The sequence below is a fragment of the Belonocnema kinseyi genome, chromosome 9 (assembly GCF_010883055.1).
Source record: "Belonocnema kinseyi isolate 2016_QV_RU_SX_M_011 chromosome 9, B_treatae_v1, whole genome shotgun sequence".
Lineage (NCBI taxonomy): Eukaryota > Metazoa > Arthropoda > Insecta > Hymenoptera > Cynipidae > Belonocnema > Belonocnema kinseyi.
The window spans coordinates 37,445,974-37,470,238 of NC_046665.1; the positions used below are offsets into that span (position 1 = coordinate 37,445,974).

Consider the following 24,265-nt stretch of genomic DNA (forward strand, 5'->3'; position numbering starts at 1 on the left):
TGTAGAATCGAAAGCTTTCTGATAATCAATCCAGGCCATCGATAGGTCACGCTGGTAGAATGCTGCATCTTTGCAGACACATCTATCGATGAGCAGGTTCTCTGACACCCCGCTACGCCTTTCTTTGAGCCTATTTTCGGCAGGAGTATTGTGGCCCCGGTGCGGAATAATTCTTCATCCCTCTTAATACTTTTTTCATCTCCTCGATAGTGATGGGTGGGCATTCTTTTTCAGGTGTTATCAGGGCATCACATAGCTCCTTGAAGCTATTTATATTTTCTGAGTCTTCGTCCAGTGTATGCTGCACTTCGTAGACTTCTCTCCAAAATACTTCCACCTCCTCTGGTTTGGGTGGGTGTTCGACAGTAACTGGAGGGTCTTGGAAGAGTCGAGATAGGTTAGAGAGAAACTGTTGATTTTCTCTGACCCACCTCTCCCTCCACTCTAGACTTCTCTTAGCATCAGATAGTATCCGTATTCTCCCAACAATATGCTGCCTGATGGTCAGCAGCTTTGACTTGTTAAGTGTGTGATAACGGGTCCGGAGTTCGCGCAAGTTAATGCATTCGTCTTTTGGTCTTATGATCAACCGTTGGTTTTGTTTTACGGTTCGCATCGGCCAAAGCTCTCGCTGCATTATACACACAATAATTGATAGCCCAGAGGTCGCATTCTCCGGAAAAATGTCCACGAAGCTCGTCATCCATTTCAGCCAGATATTTAGGTTTGAGAGAAACCTTGGTGTTGATGTTTCTCCGGTTCATAAAGCATCGCTCTTCGTCTATTGGATGCCTGCCCGCGGTTGGTCTTAGTGTCGCCTTTCTTTCTCTGTTGCCGGCTTGTTCTAGCTGTGGTAGAGTAGGCGTTCCGCTTACATAGCCCCTTTTTCGGAGTAGTTCAGCATGGTTTCGTAGACGTTGCTGCGAAAAGTGCGATAGCTCCGGGTATTTCTCGCACCACAGAGCATGCAGCCGTGCCATGTAACCCCATTCAGGGGCCACACTCGCATCGTAGCACTCTAACAAGTCGTTATTCAATCGCTCCGGTCACCCAAAGGTCGCGAGATCCCGCCGATCCATCGCATTGAATCCATTTTCATTGGCTCCCCCAGCTCTCGATTGGTCGGCATTGTTGGCCGACCCATTGTCGGGAGCCCTTCGCGTTCTGTTGTACTCTGAGAGGTTGCCCGGTGTCCCAGAGTCACCGTTCTAGATACATCACCCAGGTGTCATTCAGCTTTCGGCACGGTTTTCACACCTCCGCTTGGGGGTTAATTCCTTCGGGATCACACCTAGACAATTGTCCGCGACTGCCTATTTATTTTTGTAACCATATTCAGCAGAAACCCTTGGTACAGGGACCCTCTATCCGCAACCCGAGGACGCGTTCGGTGGCTTTGTCATAGGCCCTTCGGTTTGATTCTAGAGGAATCAAAACCCAACCGAATATATATATATATACACTATCGGACAAAAGTTTGGGTTCACCTTTTTATTGACAATTGATTAAGTTCTCTTAATGTTAATTATGTCAAAGCTAAAATTTTGACTCCTTACAGGTTTAAATTCTCTCAAAATTCTGTTTAAAATGAACCCAAGATGAAGCCTATTTGACTATTTTTCGAGTAGTTATTGCAAAAATGGTGTAAATTTCAATGTTTTATTAAATTTGTAATAACTTCCGTAATAATTAATATTTTTTAATTTCTAGGCTCATTTTAAAACTATTTTCCACATTGTCAAAACAGCTTATGATTATAAATTTAAAAAAATTTCTTATTAGCAATTTACTTTCCCCTTCTTCCAAAAAATTTCTCCTCATATTTACACGCTCGACTCCCTTTTATAATTCCTAAACTCGTTCTTCCCGTCTCCCTCCTGACAATATAGTTCGGTGTATTCCTTGCCAACCCCAGTGTCCACTTTACATACCTCTCCTGTATCGTATTTACCTCCTCACTTACCTTCCAATCCCACACCTCCACTCCGTAAAATAAGACACTCATCACTAGCGAATCAAAGAATTTCATTCTCCTTACAAAATCATCTGCGAACAACCTCTCCCCCAGCCCCCACACCTGCCTCATCATTACATTTGCCCTTTTCACCCTCTCTTTTATATGACCATCCACTCCCCCATTCCTTCGGAACAGGAAGCCCAAGTACACAAACTCTTTCACCTCCTGTACCGATTTTCCCTTCCACTTCCACTGCTCTCCTCTATCTCTCCCACCTCCCTTCCTGAAAACCATAACCTTCGACTTTTCCGCATTTAACTCTAACATATTTTTGTCCAAGTATCTTCTCAACCTCTTCATCCTCTCCTTTAACGCCTTTTCGCTCTTCATCAGCAGCACTATGTCATCTGCATATGCTAGTGATCATATCCTGACTCCTCCTACCCTAAATCCTCCTACCACGCCGGCCGCTAGGGTACTTTCCATATCCGCGATCAAAATTGCAAAAAGCGTTGGGCTAAGTGGGCATCCTTGCCTCAACCCCCTATCCATCCAGAATCCCTCAGAGATTCCCTCCCCTCCTCACACTCTATCTTTCATCTCCTCATATACCTCCCTTATCCTCTCGATCAGGCCCCTCTCTTCCATTGCCTCCCACAACCTCCCTCTATCTACCGAAGGGAACGCGCTTTTTAGATCTACAAAAAACGCGTACACTTTGGCACCCTTTTTGGTTAATTCTCTATCCACCACGTGTTGCAAAACGTTAATATTGTCAATAGTACTCCTCTCTCTAAAGCCCGCCTGCGTCTCCAGCAATATTCCTTTCCCCTCAACATCCTTGCGTAACCTATCTGCTAACACCATCGCGTATATTTTGTACGCAGTATTCATGAGCGTAATTCCTCCATAATTTTCCTGCCTCTCCCTATCCCCTTTCTTATACAGTGTTACGATCAACCCCTCCCTCTACCTGCTTGGGAACCCTCCCCCTCCATACTTGGTTCACTACCCCCTTCAGCCTCTGCCTTAACTCTTGTGTGCTATACAGCCACGATTCGTTCTCTACCCCGTCCATCCCTGCTGCCTTAGATTTGTCCAATTTCCCTATCTGCTTCTCTATCTCCTCATCGTTCAGCTCCTCTCCATCTACCTCCCACGTTCTTCTAATCCCCTCATCTCTCTTTCGTGTATCTGACCCTTGAAATGAATCCTTAAAAAATTTCCTCCATTCGTCGCTCCCTATCTTCTCACTTATCCCCACCTTGCGTTTCCTAAACCTATTAATTATCTTCCACACGTCCCCTTCTGTCTTAACACTTCTCAACTCCTCTACCAGCTCTTTTTGCTTCTCTTTCTTCTTACACATCGCCCTAAACTTCTTCAACATTTCTACGTACACCTCCCTTTTCGCGGTTCCTTCCTTCCACATCCTGTACTTCTTTTTCAGCTTTCTCTTCATCATTTTACATTCCCTATCACACCACGGCTTCACCATTCCTTTCTTCTTTCTAAATACCTTCTTTTGCACACAACCTTTCACTTTCTCTTGCAGATCTTCCCATATCTCGTCCACCGACTCCCCCTCAAAGCTTACGTTGCCCAACTGCTCCTGATACTTCTTTATCGCCTCTCTCGTCCATTATACCCTCTCCCCTAACGACCCTTCTTCCCCACCCTGCCTTTTGCCAGCCTCCCCCTGTTTCCACAAACTTAATGGCTTATGGTCTAATTCCAACCTCCCTTCCACTGCGAATTTCTCTATCTCCTGCACCCTTGCATATTCATAATCACATAGTCTATCAACGACACACCCCTCTTACTCTCATACGTGTATTCAACCACTTCGTCCCCTTTTACCTCTTTATTTATTATCTTATCCTTCGATTTTCTTTCAATGGTCTCCCCTTCCCGGTACAGGCCCGTTCCTGCCAAATTCTCGCATTAAAGTCCCCCCCTATTACCACCAAACCCTCATCTCTCTCTCCTAGAAAGTTTTCTACCCTTTCTTTAACCCGTTCCATTCCATCCTTATTGTACACAGTCACAAACTTATACATCACCCCTCCTATCTTTACAGCCCTTATTTGCACGCCCTCTCCCTTTCCCTTTCCATGAACTTCTTCCATGAATTCATCCCTAACCCCTGTTATAATTCTCCCACTAGCCCTTCCTTTCCTTTTTACTTTGACCGCCTCATGTAGCCTCCACCGATACCCTCTTGGCAACTTTCGCTCTACTCTATCCCATTCCTTTCTCTCTACCCACGTCTCTACCAATCCAATCACATCAAATTCCTGAATATACCTCCAGAAATCCTAATCTTTCTTCTTTACCCCTGCTACGTTCCAGTACAACACCTTTAACACTCCTCCACCCTGCTTTACTCCCACCCCCCTACTCCCCCCGAAATAAATTTCCCTACACTTCCTTTAATATGTCCTTCTGCTCGTCTGATACCCACATTTTCTCGTATATGTTTATTTTCCGATACCCTACCTTCGCCGCTCTCCCTTCGCTTCTCTCCTTCCTAGCCCTGTCATTTAGCATTCTCTGAACATCCCTTTCCTTACTCGTCAAATCTTGATCAATAAAAACCTTTCTATCCTTTATCCTACTTTTGTTACGCATTACCCCCAATTTTTCTTCCCAACTCTCTAATTCCACCACCGCCACTTCATTCTCCTTTCTCCCCTCCATCCTAACTTTCCCTACCTTGCCTTTAACCTACCCTATGCTCTGTAGCAGCGCTTCCACCCCTCCCTTCCTTCCCCACTCTTTAGCTTCAATCCTCTTATCACTATATTATTTCTCCTATCTGCCTTCTCTCTTCTCCCCATCCTCAACTCCATTGCCCTTATCCTTTTCCATTCCGCTCTCTCCTCCTTTTCATTCCTACGCTCTCCCACTTTCTCTTCTATCGTGATCTCCACTTTCTCCCAAATACCTTGCTTCTCGCCCTCCCCTATGTCAACTGCTTCCATTCCCGACCTGTCCTCCACCTTCTCCAGCCTTTTTCCGCTTTTTCTTCCACACCCTAATATCTTCTTCGATCTCCTTTATTTTATCCTCTTTTTCCTCCCTTACCGACACCAACTCCCTCTGCAATCCTTCTACTTTCCCCCTCAGCTCTTTTACTTCCTTTTCCCATCTCTCATCTCTTTCCCTCAGGTCCTCCCTCATACTTTCCATCTGCTCCGTAGTGACCTACGTGTTCGTACGCTTTTTTTAAAGGGACTCTCTAGCGCGCTTTTCTCCGGACTCTCTTTGATTTCCCTTTTCCTCTTCAAGAGATCCTCCCCCTCACTTGCACTGGACGCTCTCTCCCTTGCCTGATCTCTTCTTTCGCTCCGATTCTTCCCCCTCCCTGACGCGCCACTTGACACCGGGCCGCGCACAACTGGCCGTCGTGTCCTTCTTGATATTTTCTCCCAGTCTACGATTACTTCCAGTATTCTCGCTGCCCGCCTCCCGCTCGTCCGTCGGTAACTGTAACCTATTTTGTTGCCTGTAGGAGCCATTCATTGACTCCGTATTCTTTCAGGACTTCCGAAGCTTTATTTTGATTCGCCTTATCAAACTCTTTTTCTAGGTCAATAAATGCACAGAAAACTTTTTTTCATACCCTCAAACTTTTTTCTATGATCTGTCCCAAGCTAAATAATTAATTCGTGCATGACCTTCCATTTATATTTCGAAATTCGTTTAAATCCTTTTTATAAAAACGAGTTTCCAAGCGATTTTATGATTTATTTCGTTGAAAAATTTTATTTTCATCAATTGAAAGCCTTTTTTTCCAATAGACTATGCCTTTAAGGATGATGCCAATGCGTCCTTCTCCAGTTAGAACAGGTGTCTTTCCTGGTGGGCCAAGATTGCCCTTTCCAGCGAGATTTATGTATTCTGCAACGAGACCACAGGTGAGAACCTACTTTGTTGAATTGTTTTTTTAAAGTTGTGCTCTTAAAAAAATTAGAAGCTAATTTTACTATTTGTTTACATGGAGAAAAAAATTCTGGGTTATGAAAAAAATGTCAATAATTTTACCGGCATTCTCTTTGTTTTTATAGATTTTTCCGCCGGGGACGTGATGAAGGTGTGATTTGAAGGATCTGACGTTAAAAAAATGTGTGAGAAACAGTACAGAACATATAAACCTAATATGCTTCAAAATTGAAGCAAAAAGAAGTTTGTATTTTAAAAAATTTTATGTTTAAATTTTGTTTTACTTTATGTTTTATTATTTTAAATGGTGGTTGTGTACAATGCAGTGTGTTTAAAGTACAACCGATTTTTTTAGACATTTGTGATATAGATAGCAACAGTTATTTCGTTATTTTTTAAGACACAGATCATTGTTGCGGATCTAAACTTAAGTCAACAGTAGCCATATAGTTTATAAACGTCGCTCTGTACATATAGATATTAATTGATGTAATTTAATATTGATTAATTTAAATTGATTAATTCAAATTGATTAATTCAAATTGGAATTCAAGATTCACAAGGGGCCTGAATTTTGTGTGTTAATCTCCTATTCTTTAATTTCTCTTCCTCGTTTCTTATATTTTTGTTAAGCAACTATTTTAAGCATGTATTTAAATTTTCTAGATTAAAGTTCAAGCTAATTAAAATATTTATAAATCAAACATTTGTGTTTAGCAATTTTTAAAACCAAAAAAAAACGTTAACCGTAAATATTCTTTGGCTTATTTTATAGTAGAAATTTGCTGCAATGTTCGCGATGCTATTAACATTCTAGGGAAATTTATCTTTACAAAAGTACAAACACTTTTAAAAGTTTTCATTGTTTCTAAGATTATTCAATTATTTTGAAATAATATTAGAAGTCTTAAAAATGTAAAATCAACAATGCAATCAATTTTGAAAAAGTTCAAAACAAAACGTTCACTACTGTGCAATTTAAAATTTAAAGAATAGAGCAATGATTAATTGAAGACAATATTTTAAAAAGGGAAAATTAAGCAAATCAACCGAAAATCTTTAAAGATCCTATGATATGTATATCATAAAGAGTTTAAAATTCTAAAATGCAAACTTGAAATTCATACATAAATTTCTATTATTAAATACAAGCCTTCAAAATTCATCAATATTTGAAAATTTCGAAAGTGAACAATTGCAAATTAAAAATTTTGAAAATGAACTTTATAAAGTGTAAAACTGAAGAAATATCAAATTAAAGAATTACAAACTAAACTTAGAGCGTTTAAATTTAATTTCCAAAGTGCTAACGTAAAAAATTAGAAATACTAAATTCTCAGTGAATAATTTAAACTTCAAGCTATAAAAATTAATAATTTCAAATTCCAATAAAATTTAACATTTCTGAAATTCAAATTGTAGCCTTTTAACAGCGGGCAAACCCCCAACCATGCGGTCCAAAGCGGAAAACAAATATAAATGAGTATCTAAAGCCGAGTTTGTAGGTTTTCGGGTTCTCTGAATATGAATTTCGTAATAGAAATGCAAAATTCAAAACGGCGGACTTCTTAAAAAAATGGGAATTGCGTACAAATTTGTTATTAGTGGGGTTTGAGTTTTCTGATTACGAATTTCGCAATGAAAATTCAAAATTGAAAATGTCGGATGCAAAATGATAGACCAAAAAATATGGGATTTGAATACCTGTGTAATACACCTGTCTATTAACAGGTTCTCAATGCAACCTGCCAGCCTTCTTACCAGCCTTCCATACCGGCTAGATAGATGTTAATATCGTCTCTTTAAGGGTGCCAGTGAATAGCTTGTAGCTGGTGTTTAAACAAGCTATGAGTCGGTAGTTCTTTGGACTTGACAAATATTCGGTTTCAGGGATCAGTACGGTTGCGTCCTTCCACCACCAACTATGGAATGGGTTGTTCTCTGCTTAAAACAGCAGTAAATATACGAGCTAGATGTTGGTGCGTAGAAGTCAACTTCTTCCACCAAAAGTTTCTGATTTTATCTGGCTCTGGCGCTGAAAAGTTCTTAGTGCTAGCAATAACTTTCTTCACTTCTTCAGCAGTAATTAGTGCACGCTCTTCCTCTTGCACGTTGCAACAGTTGCCTCTGACAAAAGTAACGTAATAGGAGATATCTAAAGCGTTTTTATTTAGCTTATGAGAATCTCCATATACTTCTTCCCAGAAGACTTGAATCTCTTCTCGACAAAGCGGATTTTCAACGGCACATGACGTTTTGTTCAACATTCGGTAAGGATGAGCAGAAAAGGTGGAGTTTTCTTGAATCCACTTAAATCGCCGTTCAAGGCCCTCTGGCTTTTGAAAGAGCTCTTAGTTCTTTGCGTCCAGTACTGCTTGATTGTCAAAAGTTTACACTTGTTCAGCGTGTGATTTGCTTTCCGTAAGTTTCGAGCTGTGCAATAAGCTCGCGAGTCATACTCAAGCGTACTGAAGTATCATTACTTCTATTTTTGCTAAGCAGGGAGATCGGCTTCTCGTAAACTATATAGGTCAGATTCCAGAGATCAACATCTTTAGGGAGCAAATTGGATAGAGCAGTATTACCTTCAGCTAATTTGTCTGTCCTGAGAAGGACTTTTTGGTGGATTTTAGATCTCCTAGTTCTCATATGGGAATTATCAGCTATCTGCAAAGGTGATCTTACTAGAACAAGTGGTATGTTCGCCGGAGGATTTTGCTTTTTTTCTCACTGATAAAGAGCTTCATTTTGCGTAAAAACGATACCGGTGCTTCCTTGGCGACAGGTAAGGATGTCCCGATTATTATTTCTTTTATATAAAACTTTTACTCGGGTGAACCCAGTTATACTTCATAGCCATGGACTAAATCAACCCTGCTTAAAATGGCAGGTTGAAATCCAATTAAAACCGGAAAGGAACCGGTTACATACCCTTTCGGTCCTTACCCGGTTCTATACGGTTTTTATTTGATTTTGTGAAATCTATCTGTGTCTACTCGGTCCATATCTGGGAAATAGTAATAAAAAATAAGTTGTTTGAATATTCTACCCACGCCTACCCGGGTTTTATCTGGTCAATGGAAACAAAATGAAAATAATAATCATGTAAAATTAGAATTCTACCCGGAGCCTATCCGGTCTCTATATGGCAATCGACGCTTGTGAACCGGCTACCTGGTGCTACCCGGTTTCTATCTGGCAAATGGAACCAGAAATTAAAATAAAGATATACTTTTTTACCCGGTTCCTATCCGGTCTCTTTAAGGCACATGGCCACTTATAAATTATTAAATGAAAGTGTATTGGCTATCTGGTTCTTATCTGTCAAATGGAGCCAGAAATTAAAATAAAATACTTTTCCACCGGTTCCCATCCGCTCTCTTTAAGGGATATGGCCAGTTGTAAATTATTAAGTGAAATTGTACCGGCTACCTGGTTCTACGAGGTTCTTATCTGGCAAATGAAACCAGAAATTAACATAAAGATATAATTTTTTACCCGGTTCCTATACGGTCTCTTTAAGGCACATGGCCACTTGTAAATTATTAAGTGAAAGTGTACCAGCTACCTGGTTCTACCCGGTTCTTATCTGGCAAATGCAACCAGAAATTAAAATAAAGATATATTTTTTTACCCGGTTCCTATCCGGTCTCTTTAAGGCACATGGCCACTTTAAAAATTTTCAGCTCTTTACTAGAATCTCTGAATCCAACAATCTGGATGGTCACACACAATAGGAACCGATAACAAAGAAGTACATGTTTTTGCGTTCCTGATATAATCGTCGATCACTTTAATTTTCCTGATACATTTACTAAATATTCCCATACACGTATTCTTTCAATATTCCTAGATATTCCTGGTATTCTTGATATTCTTTATAATCTCAAATATTTTTGATATTCCAAAATACTTCGAAATATCCCTAAATATTCACAAATATTATGACATATTCCTCGCTTACCTTTTGTGCTCTACAAGTTTTTTAAAGATTTCAGATTACACCAAACTCTCGTTTACAGTCACCCCGTTCTCAGCCTTCCTAGAACTTGTGGCTCACGCAGTTTTTTAGGAGATTAGAACGACAGCGGTTGCAACCTTATACATATAGATATATATTACAATTGGAAACGAGTCAACCGGCCCTCACTATTTACGTTTCTGTCGTCCCGAAATCAGTCCACGGCCATTTGAAGGCAACTCGCGAAACTTGACTGAAAGCGAGAGTTTGGTGTACAAAATATTTTCAAGTGTTTAAAAGGATTTGAATGAATTTCCTAATCATTTAATGGTATTTAAAAATTAATTTAAATTAAAAAAAGATTTAAGTTTATAAATGAATTTAAAAAGATTTCAAGTAATTTTAAAGAATTAAAAAAATTCTAGAACAATTGGAAAAAGTACAAAAATTTTCGAGAGATTTTAAAGACTTTCAAATACTTTTTATGAGATAAAGAGATTTTTATTTATTTTAAGGGATTTTGTATCATTTTAATGGATTTCATATTGTTTGAAATGTCGGTAAAGGAATTAAAAATATTACAAATTATTTAAAATTATTTTTTAAAAATTCAAAAGAGTTTGAGGATTTTGATGTAATTTAACAATATTTTTATGTATTTAAAGAGATTTTCAAGAATTTCAAGGGATTTAACAGGAAAATGACTCCTGTTGAATTCCAAATTCCAAAAGATTTCGAAATATTTAAAAGATTTCAAGATATTTTTAATGTGGGTAGAATTTATATGAGTTTTAAGTTTTTAAAGTAATTTTCAAATATTAATGTTCTTGAATTCTTTAAAGTCTGTTAAATCTTTTGAAATCGTTGGAAATTTGTTGAAGTGAAATTGATTAAATTTCTGAAAATACATATTGAATTTTTTCAAATCTTTTAAACTATCTTGAAATATTTTTAGATTTAATTTAAATCTTGTTTACGCACATAAAATATACCATAATAATTGTTAACATTTGTAGTATCTAAAATCTTAGTACATATATCATTATAAGCGTAGCAATATTTTTTATAGAATGTGTTACAAAAATTTGCAGACCGCCTTGCACAGCTATAGGTTATATTTCAAATTTTGTTTTTGATACTTCAAGTTAGGTTAGCCGAGAAGCGTTAGGAATGCGAAACTTACAGGGTTTTAAGGAACCGTAGAAGACCCATATAGAAATCCGGTAGATGTTACCTGATCCCAGATAGAACCGAGTCAAGTGCCGGGTATAAACCAGGTCTAATCCCGACCACAAACCGGATACAGATCTTGAAGGTCCCGGATGAGAGCCACATAGAAGCCGGAGATAAAAATATCAATCCAGATAGAATCCGATCAAGGACCGGGTATAAACCGGGGACAAAATCCGGGTCTAATTCCAATATCGCTAGATAACAATCAACTTCCATCCGGTTCTTATCTGAGTTCTATCCGTAATTTTAAGCAGTGAAGTGACTGATGAGATTATAATGTTATAATTTAATTTAATACGATGCTTGAAACCTCCTGCGATCATGTTGTAGATATACAATTACGAGCGGCCGCGAGCGTTAGAGCGGACAACAGTCACCTCTGGATGCTTTCTTAGAGCTACCATCTGCCACTCCATGGGTTTTAAGTCGCTTGCTTCCTGATGGTCAAGAAAGTTTCTTACAATGCGACAGGTGTTTAATATAACCGCCTTCTGAGCTGCCACCAAAACCTTACTGACTCCTAAATGTTTAAGATGTTTAGTGCACCTTGCGTGCACATTGCCTGTAGCCGAAACCACAATAGGATGTATAGATGCATGATATTCATTTCTCCATATGGCCTTTACTTCATGCCTTAACTCGCTATACTTGTGGATCTTGGTTGTATAGGTTGCCTGCAAATTTCGGTTAAGTAAACAAGCAATGTCGATGATGTAGACTCTTCCACCTTTTTTCCGCGCATCACAGTGTCAAGTCGATTGGCTAAGATGTAAACATTCGTTTGGATAGTAACATCCCAATATAAGATGTAATCTTCGCTTTCTAAAACGGGCACTGGAATGTTTCTACAAAAAGGCATCCATTGTTTTAAAAGTCCTAGGTTGAGGGCAAGTTGTTCACGTATAATGCCCGCTACATCATTACGTCCGTGCGTATATTCTCTCTGAGCCATTACGCGACAGCCGTCAATAATGTGCTCGATGAATTCGTTTGTATCTACACATAATCTGCATCGGTCAACCACGGCCTGATGTACCACGTGTTTGCAATAATTCCTGGTCCTGACAACCTTGTCCTGTATGGCAATGACGAATCCTTCCGTCTCTGGATACAGGACACCCTTTCTTAGCCAAATATTGGATGCCTCACTATCCACTTGATGTTGATCTAACGGTTTGGAATTCTCGCCGTGGATAGCTTTCTGCCGCCCTGATATTCAAGGGCGTGTAGTCAAGATTCGCTTTACGGATGGTGCTGTAAACCGCAACATTTCGTTTGCTGTTAAAATAGCCCTTCAACTGTGTAAATTGTGACTCACACAGTTTTTTGACATCTACAACGTCCCTACCCCTATATGTCGTGGTAGAACTACCCTTTCAACCCTTGAATTTTCGTGGTGCATCCGGTGCTTCGTCATTTCTACGCGGACAATTCTGTTTAACTTTTCAAGGTTGGTGTTAGACCACTTGATGAGCCCGAAGGAGTATGTGAGGACAGGGATGGCATATGTGTTGACAGTCGTTTCGCTTGTCTTAACTATCGTATGCTGAATACCCTTCGATTCAAGAATACCCAGATATTAATATGATTCGCCTGCAGTTATTGCCTCGATGTCATTTTCGAACTCCTCTAACTTTGCGGTCCCTAATTCCCTTCTGATTAAATGCACTGTTCTGCATTTAGCTAGTCCGAACTCTATGTGGATATCATTGAAAAACTGCTTTGTGACATCGATCACTTGCTGCAGTTTTTGGGCTGAACTAGCGCACAGCTTTAGGTCATCCATGTACAGAAGATGGGTCACTTGATGACCATCCTAATTATCATGAATTCTGAATCCATGAGACATGCTGTTTAGTGTTTTGCTCGATGGATACAGTGCTAAACAGAACCATAGTGCGCTGAGGAGTCTCCTTGAAATATGCCCTTCGTAACGCATATTAATCTAGTTATCCTTGGTTTTCCATGATTACCTTACTTGATTCTTGTACCCCAGAGCCTCATCGCATGACTTAGAAAGTCAATAATGCGTTGGCAGATTTTTAAAAGTTTTAAGACTTCAAGCAACAAGTCATGCGGCACAGAAGGGAATGCTTACTTGCAGTCAATGTATGCCATGTGTAAGTTCTTTTGATGCTTACGAGCTTGATTCATGGCAACAGCGTCTATAGTGGCTAGATCTTTCCAGCCTCGTAAGTTTTTACAACATTCGTTTTGTTCTTCTGTAAGGGTGTCATTCTGATCACAATGAGAATATACCTTATTTGAAATGATAGCTGCAAGACATTTATAAATTGTTGGAAGATGGGCTATTGTTCGAGATTCAGATGTATTTTGAGCGTCTAGTTTTTTAGGTAACATATACGGTGTATATAAGAATCTTCTGAGAACATCTTGCCAACGCAAGATGCACACTCAACAGGTACTTGTATCAGAAGTTGTGTATCATATCCGGACCTAGAGATTTTCAGTTACTTGCCCTTTTAAAGACTACTGAAACATCCAAACCTGTGATGTTTCTCAGTGGCATTTCAAGGCTATTGCGTGCCCTCGCTTTCTACAGTTTGAACCACGCAGTATCCAAATTGCATCAGTTCATTTTTCCTTAAACACTTGACCAGTAGTTGGTCATATCTTCTAATTGAGGGACTCCGGTGTCTTACTGGTTATTTTGCTTTACACTCAGTTCACGATAGAACCTTCTTTCATCGGTCTGAAAGTTTCGATTTTGTTGCCTTCGTGCACTACTTTTCTTATACCGACGCAGTCTGGCAGTAAGAACATCAAGTATCTGCCATTGCGAGTCCATAATCTCATCCCCTATTGATGGTGTTAATGTCTCGATGTGCCGAGGATGGATGTATTTTGTAACATGGCTTATCAGCTTTCTGGTTTTATTTCCTTCCTCATATTGGGTTAATCGGCCCAATTTGCACCTTACTTTGCTGACAAATACATAAAACATCAAAAAATTTCGTTTATAAACTCTGATATGTCTAAGAGAAAAAAGTCAACCATAAATCATGAAGAATCAGAAGAAGAACCTGACATTTCTGATAATGGGGACAAAACAGATTATGACTCTGATAGTAGTATTTTGCATTCGAACTCAGAAAATGACGACTCTAATGACAATTCAGAAATCAATGAAGATTTGGAAGGATTTTTAGATTCTAATTTTTCTACACAGTCGTATTCGAAAATATATAATAGTTATAATAAAACCAAACAAAAATTGGAAAATGATCATAACTTTGATTGGCTTCTGGGTGAAAAAGTATATGAATATAGTTTATCTAATGAAATATTATTATCTGAAAAGGAAAATCTAGGTATCATGCAAAAATTTATTCTCGAATTATTCGAAATATTTTTTTCTTCGGAATTAAGAAAGTATATACTGCCGTTCAAACTAAAAACATACATAAGTGCAATAAATGTATGGCCATCAAATGAAAAATGAAATATGCTTTACGAGAAGACAGCGAAGCTGAGGAAAAGGTGGGGTGGGTAAGACCAATTTTAGGTATTTTTAGTAGCAACATTCTAACATATATATGGTTTTTTCTCTAAATCCCTTTCAGTGGATGAGATGATGCTAAAGTTTTCTGGGAGACTATCAATCGAGCAATTCATAAAATCCAAAACCATTAGGTTTGGTATCAAAATATGGGGAAGTTGCAGCGTAAACGGATATCTTTATGATTTTGACGTCTACTGTGGCAAAAATTCGGATAAAGGATCGAAATTAGGCAAAATTGCAATGAGAGTTATTCAGATGCTAAACAAGCTTCTAACACACACGTCTCCATGCAAACTTCGTTTTCATCATTTATATTTTGACAACTTATTTTGCTGTCCCGATCTAATGTAGGTCTGAAAAACGTAGGGTTGCCAGCGTCTACAGCTGTCCGTTCCGATCGAATACGAGAAAAAAACTTCGTTGATAAAAATGTACCCAAAGGAACCCATGCGGCTAAGCATGATAAAAACAGTGGCCTCAACTTCATTACTGTGCACGATTCAAAAGACGTATCGATTTTGTCAACAGCAGCTGGTATTTCTCCATAAATGCCTATGAAACGTTACGTGAAAAACGATCATGCAAAAAAAGTATTGAATTTTCCGAATTTTCCCTCCATAAGATCGAAGAAATGGTCTTGGATCCCTTCCATGAGAATTCTGCAGGCCCCTGCTACTAATGCAACAGTTTTATATAATACTGTAAGAGCGAAAAAATATCATTTCTTTTTTATTTAAGCTTCTAATTACAGTGAAAATCTTTAATAGCCCTCCCTTCTATAGTCCTTCCAAGAATTGACGCTGCGCAGCATGCAGGCGTAACAGGTGCTGAGCTGGGTGCGCGGTATCTGCGGCTGTCACTCAGGCGAGCAGTCAGGCGTGAACAAACAGCCCCGAAATTGAAGCTATAGAAGAGTTTCACTGTAATAATATTTTGCATAATTATATCAAACTAAGATGCTACGACTTTTTATTAAATATTTATAATATTGTATCTTATTCATTATTTAAATGTTATCAAAATTAAAATTAAAATGAAAAATAATAAATTTATATTCAATTTAAATAATAAAATCAATTATCAAAAGTGGCACAATATTATGTTAGTTTTATATAATTATGCAAAATAGTATTAATTGTAAGCTTAAATAAAAAAAACTTTACTTCTGAGAAATGTCAATCCCCTGCGTCAGTAGTACCGCCACAAAATTTGAAGAATAAAATACGTCGCCGAACGAACCTCATCGAACGTCGTATCCTTCTGGAAATTTCCTGCCCGTCTAATTCACTACCAGCAATGCCAGTAGTCTCGTTGCCCACCTCCCGCTCTTCCGTCGGTAAAAGTAAGCTATCCATACACCCAAGTACGCACTGCAGCCAACAGATGACTCTTAAGGCTGTTGTCGCTTACCGCCCTAAAATTTCAGTTTCTTTGCCCTATTTCACCCCTCACTTCCCCTGTAGACACCCTTTTCTCACCCCTAACATCCCCCAGCACTACGTGAACCACCCTTGTTCGGTATGAAGGTCCAAACTCCTGATCACAAAACTGCCCCGCTCCCTTTCAAACCTAGCCTCACTTTCCTATTTAGCCAGATCTCACCCCCAAACTACAATGTAAATTAATTTATATTTTCCCAAAGTACCCCTCACAATCGTACTCAGCTTCTAGCCTTCCACCCTCACACTCTACTCACACCTTCCACACAAATTCCTTAAACACGAAAGTACGAAATTTATGTGTTAGAAAATTCGCCTCAAATTTTAACAGAGTTCAATATAGTGTTGCATTTATAAGAGATAATTTATCCTCAATAGAGGTTTCGGACTGAAAAAACTGTTTAGAAAACGTTTCCCTGTCGGAAGATGTTAAAATCATGAAGATATGAATATTTTCAAACACAATTTGTTAATATGTGCAAAATCAAAATTCAGCAAGATAAACAGTTTCATGGCGGAAAATGGCTTAATAAAGAATATTAGAAATTAATTATTAACAACGAATTCATTATAATTCTGTAGTAGTATTTTCTATGAATATTATTATATATTCGAAATGGGGTATACGTGCCGGTTTGTTTTGTGTGGGAATTAAGTTTATGGTCAGGAGACGAGTTTACAAGCCCGAACTGTATTTCCAAAGTTTGATTAGTTTCTCGAAGAAATTGATTATTCTATTTATACCTAATTTCCTGTCGTGTGTTATTATTGACTTTTAACATTGAAGTGCCCGCAATATTCAGAAGTGGAATTCAGGCTAAAAATGCACGCGAGTTTTCCTCTAGAGATACGCGGTCGCGGGCAAAATCGGAGCGCGAGACGGAAGACCCAGTGCGGTGCTGTTGTAGTGTGCTGTGCAAGTGTCAGTGATACAGTTTGTGGTACTGGTGGCTAGTTGGACTAGTGAATGGAGTTTACTAATTGCCGACGGTAATTTCTAGCAAGTGAAACAAAAATTTTCTCAAACGGAGATAGCACGCAAGCCGAAAGAGGTGGCATCAGATGGTCGTTCCGGGATACCTCGCAGTTGCTTCAGTATTTTGACCCGGTCCAAGAAGATATGGACATCGCTCAATGGATGAGTAAAGTTAGAGAATGTGGAGAGCTATATGGATGGGACGATATAGCGATTCGAAATTTTGGACTCGCAAAGCTGACCGGTGTGGCGCGTTAATTGCGAGACATTCGTCCAAGGGATGACGAGAGATACTGGAAAGCATGGAAGGATTCGCTCGAGAAAAACTTCACGTGCAAGAAAAATATTCTGAGTCTTCGGCTTAAGGCTCAAAATTACAGAAAGAATTTAGATCAAAGTATCGCAAAATACTTTTACGAGAAGCTCGCTCGATGCAATGAGGCTGGCATGCACATTCGAGGCGTCCCACCTGGAAGAAGCGCCGATTCCAGGAAAATGGTTGAAAAGGAAGGTAAGCATAAATCACCTAATTGCTTTTGCTGCAAAGAGTCTGGCCACGTGAAGCGCGATTGTCTGAAGTGGAAATCCGGAAAATGTTTCAAGTGCGGTGAAGTAGGTCATTTTGCGCGAGACTGCGTAGAAAATCACGATCAATTTAACGAACATGTTTCCTCGAGTACCGCGAGTTCGAGTGCAAGTGGTGGTACATAGACCGTGAATACAGTGGGGAACACGCACCAAAAATATTGAAAAACTGCGGTGTTAGACGGGCATTCGTTGTCTAGCTACGTAGATTTGGGAAGCGGTACCGTGGCACTCTACGAGGGAGACGCAAACCGTATTGGAATTGAGTTTACGGTCGGAGACGGAATTGTGAAACCTATCCGGACGTTTTGTGCTTATCTATCTATCGACGGAGTGTGTACTTCGTTGAATGAACACATATTGCCAAATGAGGTTCAAGAGGTACTCTTGTTGGTAGGCCACCCATTTACCAAGCAACCACACATAGTCATTACGAGTCGCGCGGGGATGTTGTTCATCACCGCAAATGATGCTGCAGTGCCTACGGATGCAGTGAGTCAAAAAACTAAAACATTCCTGCGAGTGAAGCTTTGATACTGGTACTGAATGCATCGGGGAAAGAGATGAAAGTGACTCCGGTAAGTTCCGTGGCTTGCGGAGAAAAATGTGAAGAAAAGCCGCCAAAATCACGAACAGTGAATAACGTTCCGGCGACTCTGAGTGAACTGCACACGGATCTCGAAGGCGAAGAAACGGAACGTGTTCTAGAACGAATACAGGAACCTAGTTGCTCGAAACAAGAGGCAGATGGAGGCACAAATGTCATAGAACTGGACATCGAATTAGAGAACGAGAAGCCTGTTTTCTATCGGCCGTATCGATTGTCTTACAGCGAGAGGGGGCAAACGAAGGACATGATCCAGGAATTAAAGGATTGGAACATCCTAAAGGATATTCGTTCACCGTATACTAGCCCGATGTTGCTGGTCAGAAAGCCGAGCGGAGAAGTTCGTATGTGTGTCGACTACAGAGCGCTAAACAAGCAGACCATCAAGGATCACTATCCGATCCCTCGAATCGATGATTTGTTGGAACGGATGGCGGTTAAGAAGTTTTTTTACCACTTTAGATTTAGCGAGCGGGTTCTATCAGGTACCTGTCGCGAAGGACTCTCGGCCGAAAACGGCTTGTGTAACGCCTGATGGCCACTATTATTTTAAAAGAATGCCTTTCGGACTTTCTAATGCACCCACTGCATTTCAAAGATTAATGTATCGCGTTTTAAAAAGTGTACCAACTGATAATGCAATGACATATATTGACGACACTTTTGTACCATCGGGAAGTTTCGAGGAAGGTTTAGAAAGTTTGCGGAAAGTTTTTGATGCACTGAGAGCCGCGAATTTAACTTTGAGGTTTAAAAAATGTCAGTTTTTTAAGTACAGTGTTAATTATCTTGGTTTCACGTTATCTGACAAGGGCATTGCACCGGAAGGTCGGCTTTGAGTGCTCTCAGATATTTTCCAGAACCGTCAAGTGCTACCGAGATACGATCGTTTCTCATAAAAAAGAATTTTTGTCGTAGATTTAAAAGAGGTACGCGATTATTGTGAAACCGTTAACTGCTTTGACAACAAAAGGCGTAACATTTAAATGGAGCTCAATCCAGAAGCAAACATTTGAATTGTTAAAACGTTTGCTGCTGCTCGTATGAGTTGAAGGCTCTGGCTATAGTTTGCAGTGTAGAGCGTTTTCGCGTTTACGTCCCGGGGATCATATTCGTTATAAGAACTGACTGTGAGAGATAAAAAATGCTTAAAAATAAAAGAGATCTAAATCCGCGAATAGGAGGTTGGTTTGTGAAATTTTCGGAATACCAATATTGGATTGAATATTTGAAAGGGGCCAATAACGCGATAGCTGACGGATTAGGGAGAAATCCCGTGAACCCAGGCCAAGAACTGGAACTCGTAGGGTTACCGGTTATTGACGTGAAAATCACTATGGATTGGATCGCCGCGTGTACCGGATTTCAAAAGATCGAAATTTGTTTTTATGTACCGATAGATTCAAGACATGAATTAGTCACGGAATCGCATTGCGGCTTCGCGCATCTTGGCATTGATAAAACATACGGTAAATTAAAAGAGATTAATGTTATTCTAAAAATGCACAATTCGTGGAAATTTACATAAAACGTTGCATAAACTGCCTCTATTACAAAGAACCGAGTGGTAAAAAACCAGGATTTTGACATCCACTGAAAAAAGGAAATGCACCGTTTCAAAGTGTAAATATCGATCATGTAGGGCCATCCGTGACAACGAAAAATTTCCATAAACAAGTGTGCGCGATAATTTGTGGCTTCAGTAATTACACCGTGTTAAAAGCCGTGAAAGACGTGAACCGAACAAATTATCAGTAATACAGGAACCGCTTTTACTGCCGCGTATTTTGAGGAATTTTGCAACGAAAACGACATACAACTTGTAAAAATCGCAACTGGCACTCTGCACGGAAATGAGCAAGTAGAGAGATAAACCCGCGTTTTCCCGACGTTTTCAGCTTCTATCATTGAAGACGAAGAGGATTAGGGATTGGGACGAGAAGTTACTCGACGCGCAGTGGGAGTTAAATAACAGCGAGCACGGAATCACGAAAAGAACGTCATGTGAGATAGTTTTTACGCATAGAATAGTCGGACGATTAGATAACCCTCTGATAAGGGAAATAATTGATTGAAATAGGGAGATAGCATCAGAATAACCAAAAGAATTGGTCGAAAATCTGTTAGAAGTAAATAGAGAGCAAATGCAGGTACCACTTGATAAGAAACGTAAAGAAGCGTTCTTCTACAGTATGTATAGCCATGTTCCAATCAAAGATCGTTAATATAAAATACTCCAAAAAAACAAGTCAACCCATTCACCTTTTCTACAGTGGGAGCCTGTAGCCCTGAAACCATCGTCTTGGCGACTTGGCCAAAATGTGATTAAAGTATTCAGTTCGTGAGCCATTAGTCCTTTCATAGGACCAGCTTACTGACGCCCAATAAGCGGAATCGCGCTGGCATATCTTGCGAACATTTCTAACGAAGTACTCTCCTAAAGCCGTCATTGGCTTGGGAGGCTGAAATATCACTACGTTCCTACACTCCTCCCCCAACACTTGGATGAGAGAATGGAAAAGATCCTGAAGTTCAGCAGTCAAAGAAGATGAGTAGTCCCTTAATTTAACGCCCCCATATCTTCGGTTCCTTGTCGGAATGGAAAACCACAGCCCTCAGCAACCGAACCGGCTTCACCGAGCCATCAATAAGTACTTCAGTCGCCCCAGGGTATATCGAACCTTCAAATTCCTCGAAATGCTCATAGGAGACGTCGTTTCCCTAAAGGCAAGGCAAGACACAAGGTTGATATCCAAGTCCATCAGCAAGTCCACCCAATCTTTATCGAAATAAGCAGATCTAACGGTGCTATTAAAGGCTCGAATAAAGGAGGACATGATATTAAAGGCATTTATTAAATCACAAGCGCCAAGGTTAATTGAACTGCAAGGAAGAGGGGAGTACCTCACTTCAGACAAGCCTTCATTAAACCCTTATGGACTGTAAGTGGAAGAGTAGGCAAGGCTTCCCACGTGACACTGTAAATGACCCTCAGAATGTTGACAGCTCTTGAACCCTTTACTGCTATGTTTTTTATGTGAAGCGTCTTTGGCATACTTCTGTCGAGGTATTTAAGATAGAGCTGAATTGTAATTTCCGCACCCCTAAAATTTCAAAACTATATCCTCGAACCGATCCCTGCACCTTGAGAAACACACAGCTCGACCTTTGGGATGGACATTGAAAGGCTCATTCTCCTCAGCCATGGCAAAACAAATTTAACTGCGCGAAATATCGGAGCCAAGGCATCTTGAACTTCATCGGAGGTCACGTATAGGAGGACATCATCGGCGTATATTGATATCCTAACCCCAACCTGGAGACTCTAGCACCACTGCCATCTGTCCTAAAGATCTGGTTCCTTTTTAAGACATGGAACGTAACAAAGTTGAGAATTGTTTCTGGGACTGCAAGATCCTTCAGCTCTCCGATAAGTTCCCTTGAAAGGACTGCATTTAATGATCTTCTAAAGTCCACGGCCAAGGCTAATGTTAACCTCCCCCTGCCAAAGCCCGTCATAATGTTAGCCACCAGCGCTGACACGCAGTCCATAAAGGATTTTCCTCTCCTAAAGCCATATTGAAGGTCCTGCAACCAATCCCTACTTTCAGTCAGGTGTTTGAGACGCATCTGCGTCAGTTTCTGAAACAACTTGCAAAGAGCCGATGTTAATAACAGAGGCCAAACCCCTTTTCCATCAGCCTGAGGGATAAAATGGACCCTGAATCCCGCCATGCCTACGGAAAAAAGACTTCCTAAACATGACATTAATTAGTTCATGCAGAAATCGCTGTGAGAAATCAGAAAACCCGTTAATGATTTCATAGGTTACACTGTCAATTCCCAGTGCTAATTAATAGCTTCGCAGGAAGAGAGGGCACACAGGAACTCGCTCTCGTCTGGATTAAGGATCGGCTCAACTGAGGCCGATGGAAATGTCCGAGCGAACCAATTCTTTCAACAGGATCGAGAAATTTGCAGAAGGATCTGAAGGAATTATATTTGATTTCGCGGGGAAATCGTTTGACTTTGTTATCCGCTACCCTGAAGAGAACCTTCTCTTCCCGGATCTGGTTGGATAGGTATCTCTTCCTACTTAGCGGGCACGAAATTTAAAGACGTTTGTAGGACGTTCTGAAAACTAGAGATAAGACGAGCAGTACTTCCCATGATATCATGATACTTCGAATACTGCATTTTCTTCGGCAGACAGGACCTTCTGCTTGCCGGAGGCCATTTTAAAGGTGTTTGCATAAGAAAATACGAGTGCAGTATGCTGGAAACGGCTCACGCACGAGCCGTTCGTGTACGCACACAGAGCAACAACCAATCGCGTGCGATCTGTTGCTTCTCGAGTGGCGGTCCGATAGGTGAGCGGTATGTAGTCAGCTCGCACCGCAGCAGCACAAGAGATTTCACGCGATTGGTTGGCGCTCTGTATGTGTGCACGGACAGCTCGTGCGTGAGCCATTTCCAGCATACTGCACAGGTATTTTCTTGTGCGAACACCTTTAAACTTCGGCTACTGCTCCCGCCAACCGCCTGAGGAAGCAGTAGGCAGTAACTTCGGCCGGATCTCTACTGCGTTTTTTATCCTGCTGCAAACTCCGGCGTCAGATACCTGAAGCCCTAAATCTTTTTTTTCTGCGTCTTCTGACTCTTCTTTTCTAACATGTTATTTCCTTTCCCTATTAAGTTCAGAATTAAATGCCAGTAATTTAATATTGAGAATTTTTTAAGTTTGAAAGAATGAAATTATATTTATTCCAAATATTTATTTCCAAAGTAATTGTTTAAATTGTTTTCTCAAATTAATTGTTAATATTAGCAATTTAAGAATACAAATGCAAATCACATATGCGTCTTTCTCTGTGTATATTACTATATTATTATTGTAAATAATTAATTATGCAGTTAAACATTAGACAGTACTGTGCTAAATAATGCCCAAAAATTTATTTTAAAAAACAATATTTTTGCGTATTTTTGTAATTTTCAGTAATTTTTGAAATTTTGTTTAAAACCAATAATTACTAAAGGATAATTTGAATAACCCCCATGATTATATAATTACCCCCATGAAAATATAATGAGTTTATGACCTAAAATTGCAGTTTAATGCATTTTTAAATAAAATATAAACAAGACCAGATTCAAATCAGACAGCCAGATATTTGAAGTTATACACAGCAAAAAAAGTACTTAATTTAATTCGAAAATTCGGCTGATTTTAAGGTGTCACAAAAAGAAGCATAGGCAATCTGAAATCAAGAATTACATCTGAACATTAAATTAAGGGAATTAGATTCCTGAAATTCAGTTTGGGACTATTTGAAATTCAGGGAGGCATGATCTGAAATTCAGGTGTGCTCGCTCTTCGATTAAGAACATATTTATACTGAAAGCTAGGGTAACCTTAAGTTAATACACTATCATAACTGAAATTAAGGGTAATATTCTAATTAAAACCAGGAATTTCTCACACCTCACGGGCACTCATCAGCTGTTTTATATCATAGTTATTCGTTTTAGAAAATATACAAGTTGGGTTCAAACTTGTAAGAAAATACAGGAAAAGTAGGAAAAATGGAAAAAACGGTATATTGGGGGCTGGTGCGATCCAAAATTTTCAGACAATTGTGTTCCGTAATGTATTGAAAGGGCGCTCATGGTGCCAAGTAAAAAGTTTTGTAATACTTTAATTATTTTGATGGGCTTAATAATGCAAATATTGGCTGACAACTCGAACTGATTTTTCTGCAGCACTTTTTTAAATTCGTGAAACGAAAACTCAACTTACTTTCAGAACTGAATATTGAAATTTAGGAGGATACTTTACTTTATTCCAGTAGAAAAATGCTGATTTCTTATTTAAGTGTTTATTTTTACTGTGTAGAATCTTCTGGCGACGAAATATCTCGTTTTATAGAGGACGTAAGCTCACAAATACTCTTCCAATTTGAAACAAATATTGTTTCTCGTATGTTATAAGTATTTGAAATTCATTGCTTGCTTCAATAAAAAAAATCCAACTCGTTT

General features: G+C 39.5%; 2 protein-coding genes across 2 annotated transcripts in view; both read left to right on the forward strand.

Moving 5' to 3' along the window:
* LOC117180406 overlaps window positions 1–6,410 on the forward strand; it is a 17,079-nt gene extending 10,669 nt beyond the window's left edge. The window contains exons 7-8 of the mRNA XM_033372907.1: window positions 5,761–5,877; window positions 6,028–6,410. Of these exons, the coding sequence (XP_033228798.1) occupies window positions 5,761–5,877; window positions 6,028–6,048 (138 nt within the window). The 3' untranslated portion in view covers window positions 6,049–6,410. The remainder of the gene's footprint in view (window positions 1–5,760; window positions 5,878–6,027) is intronic.
* Window positions 6,411–17,481: 11,071 nt separating this feature from the next.
* On the forward strand, window positions 17,482–17,745 carry LOC117180479 (cold shock domain-containing protein 3-like). The gene has a single exon (XM_033372977.1). The coding sequence runs from the start codon at window positions 17,482–17,484 to the stop codon at window positions 17,743–17,745; it is 264 nt and encodes an 87-aa protein (XP_033228868.1).
* Window positions 17,746–24,265: the final 6,520 nt, after the last annotated feature.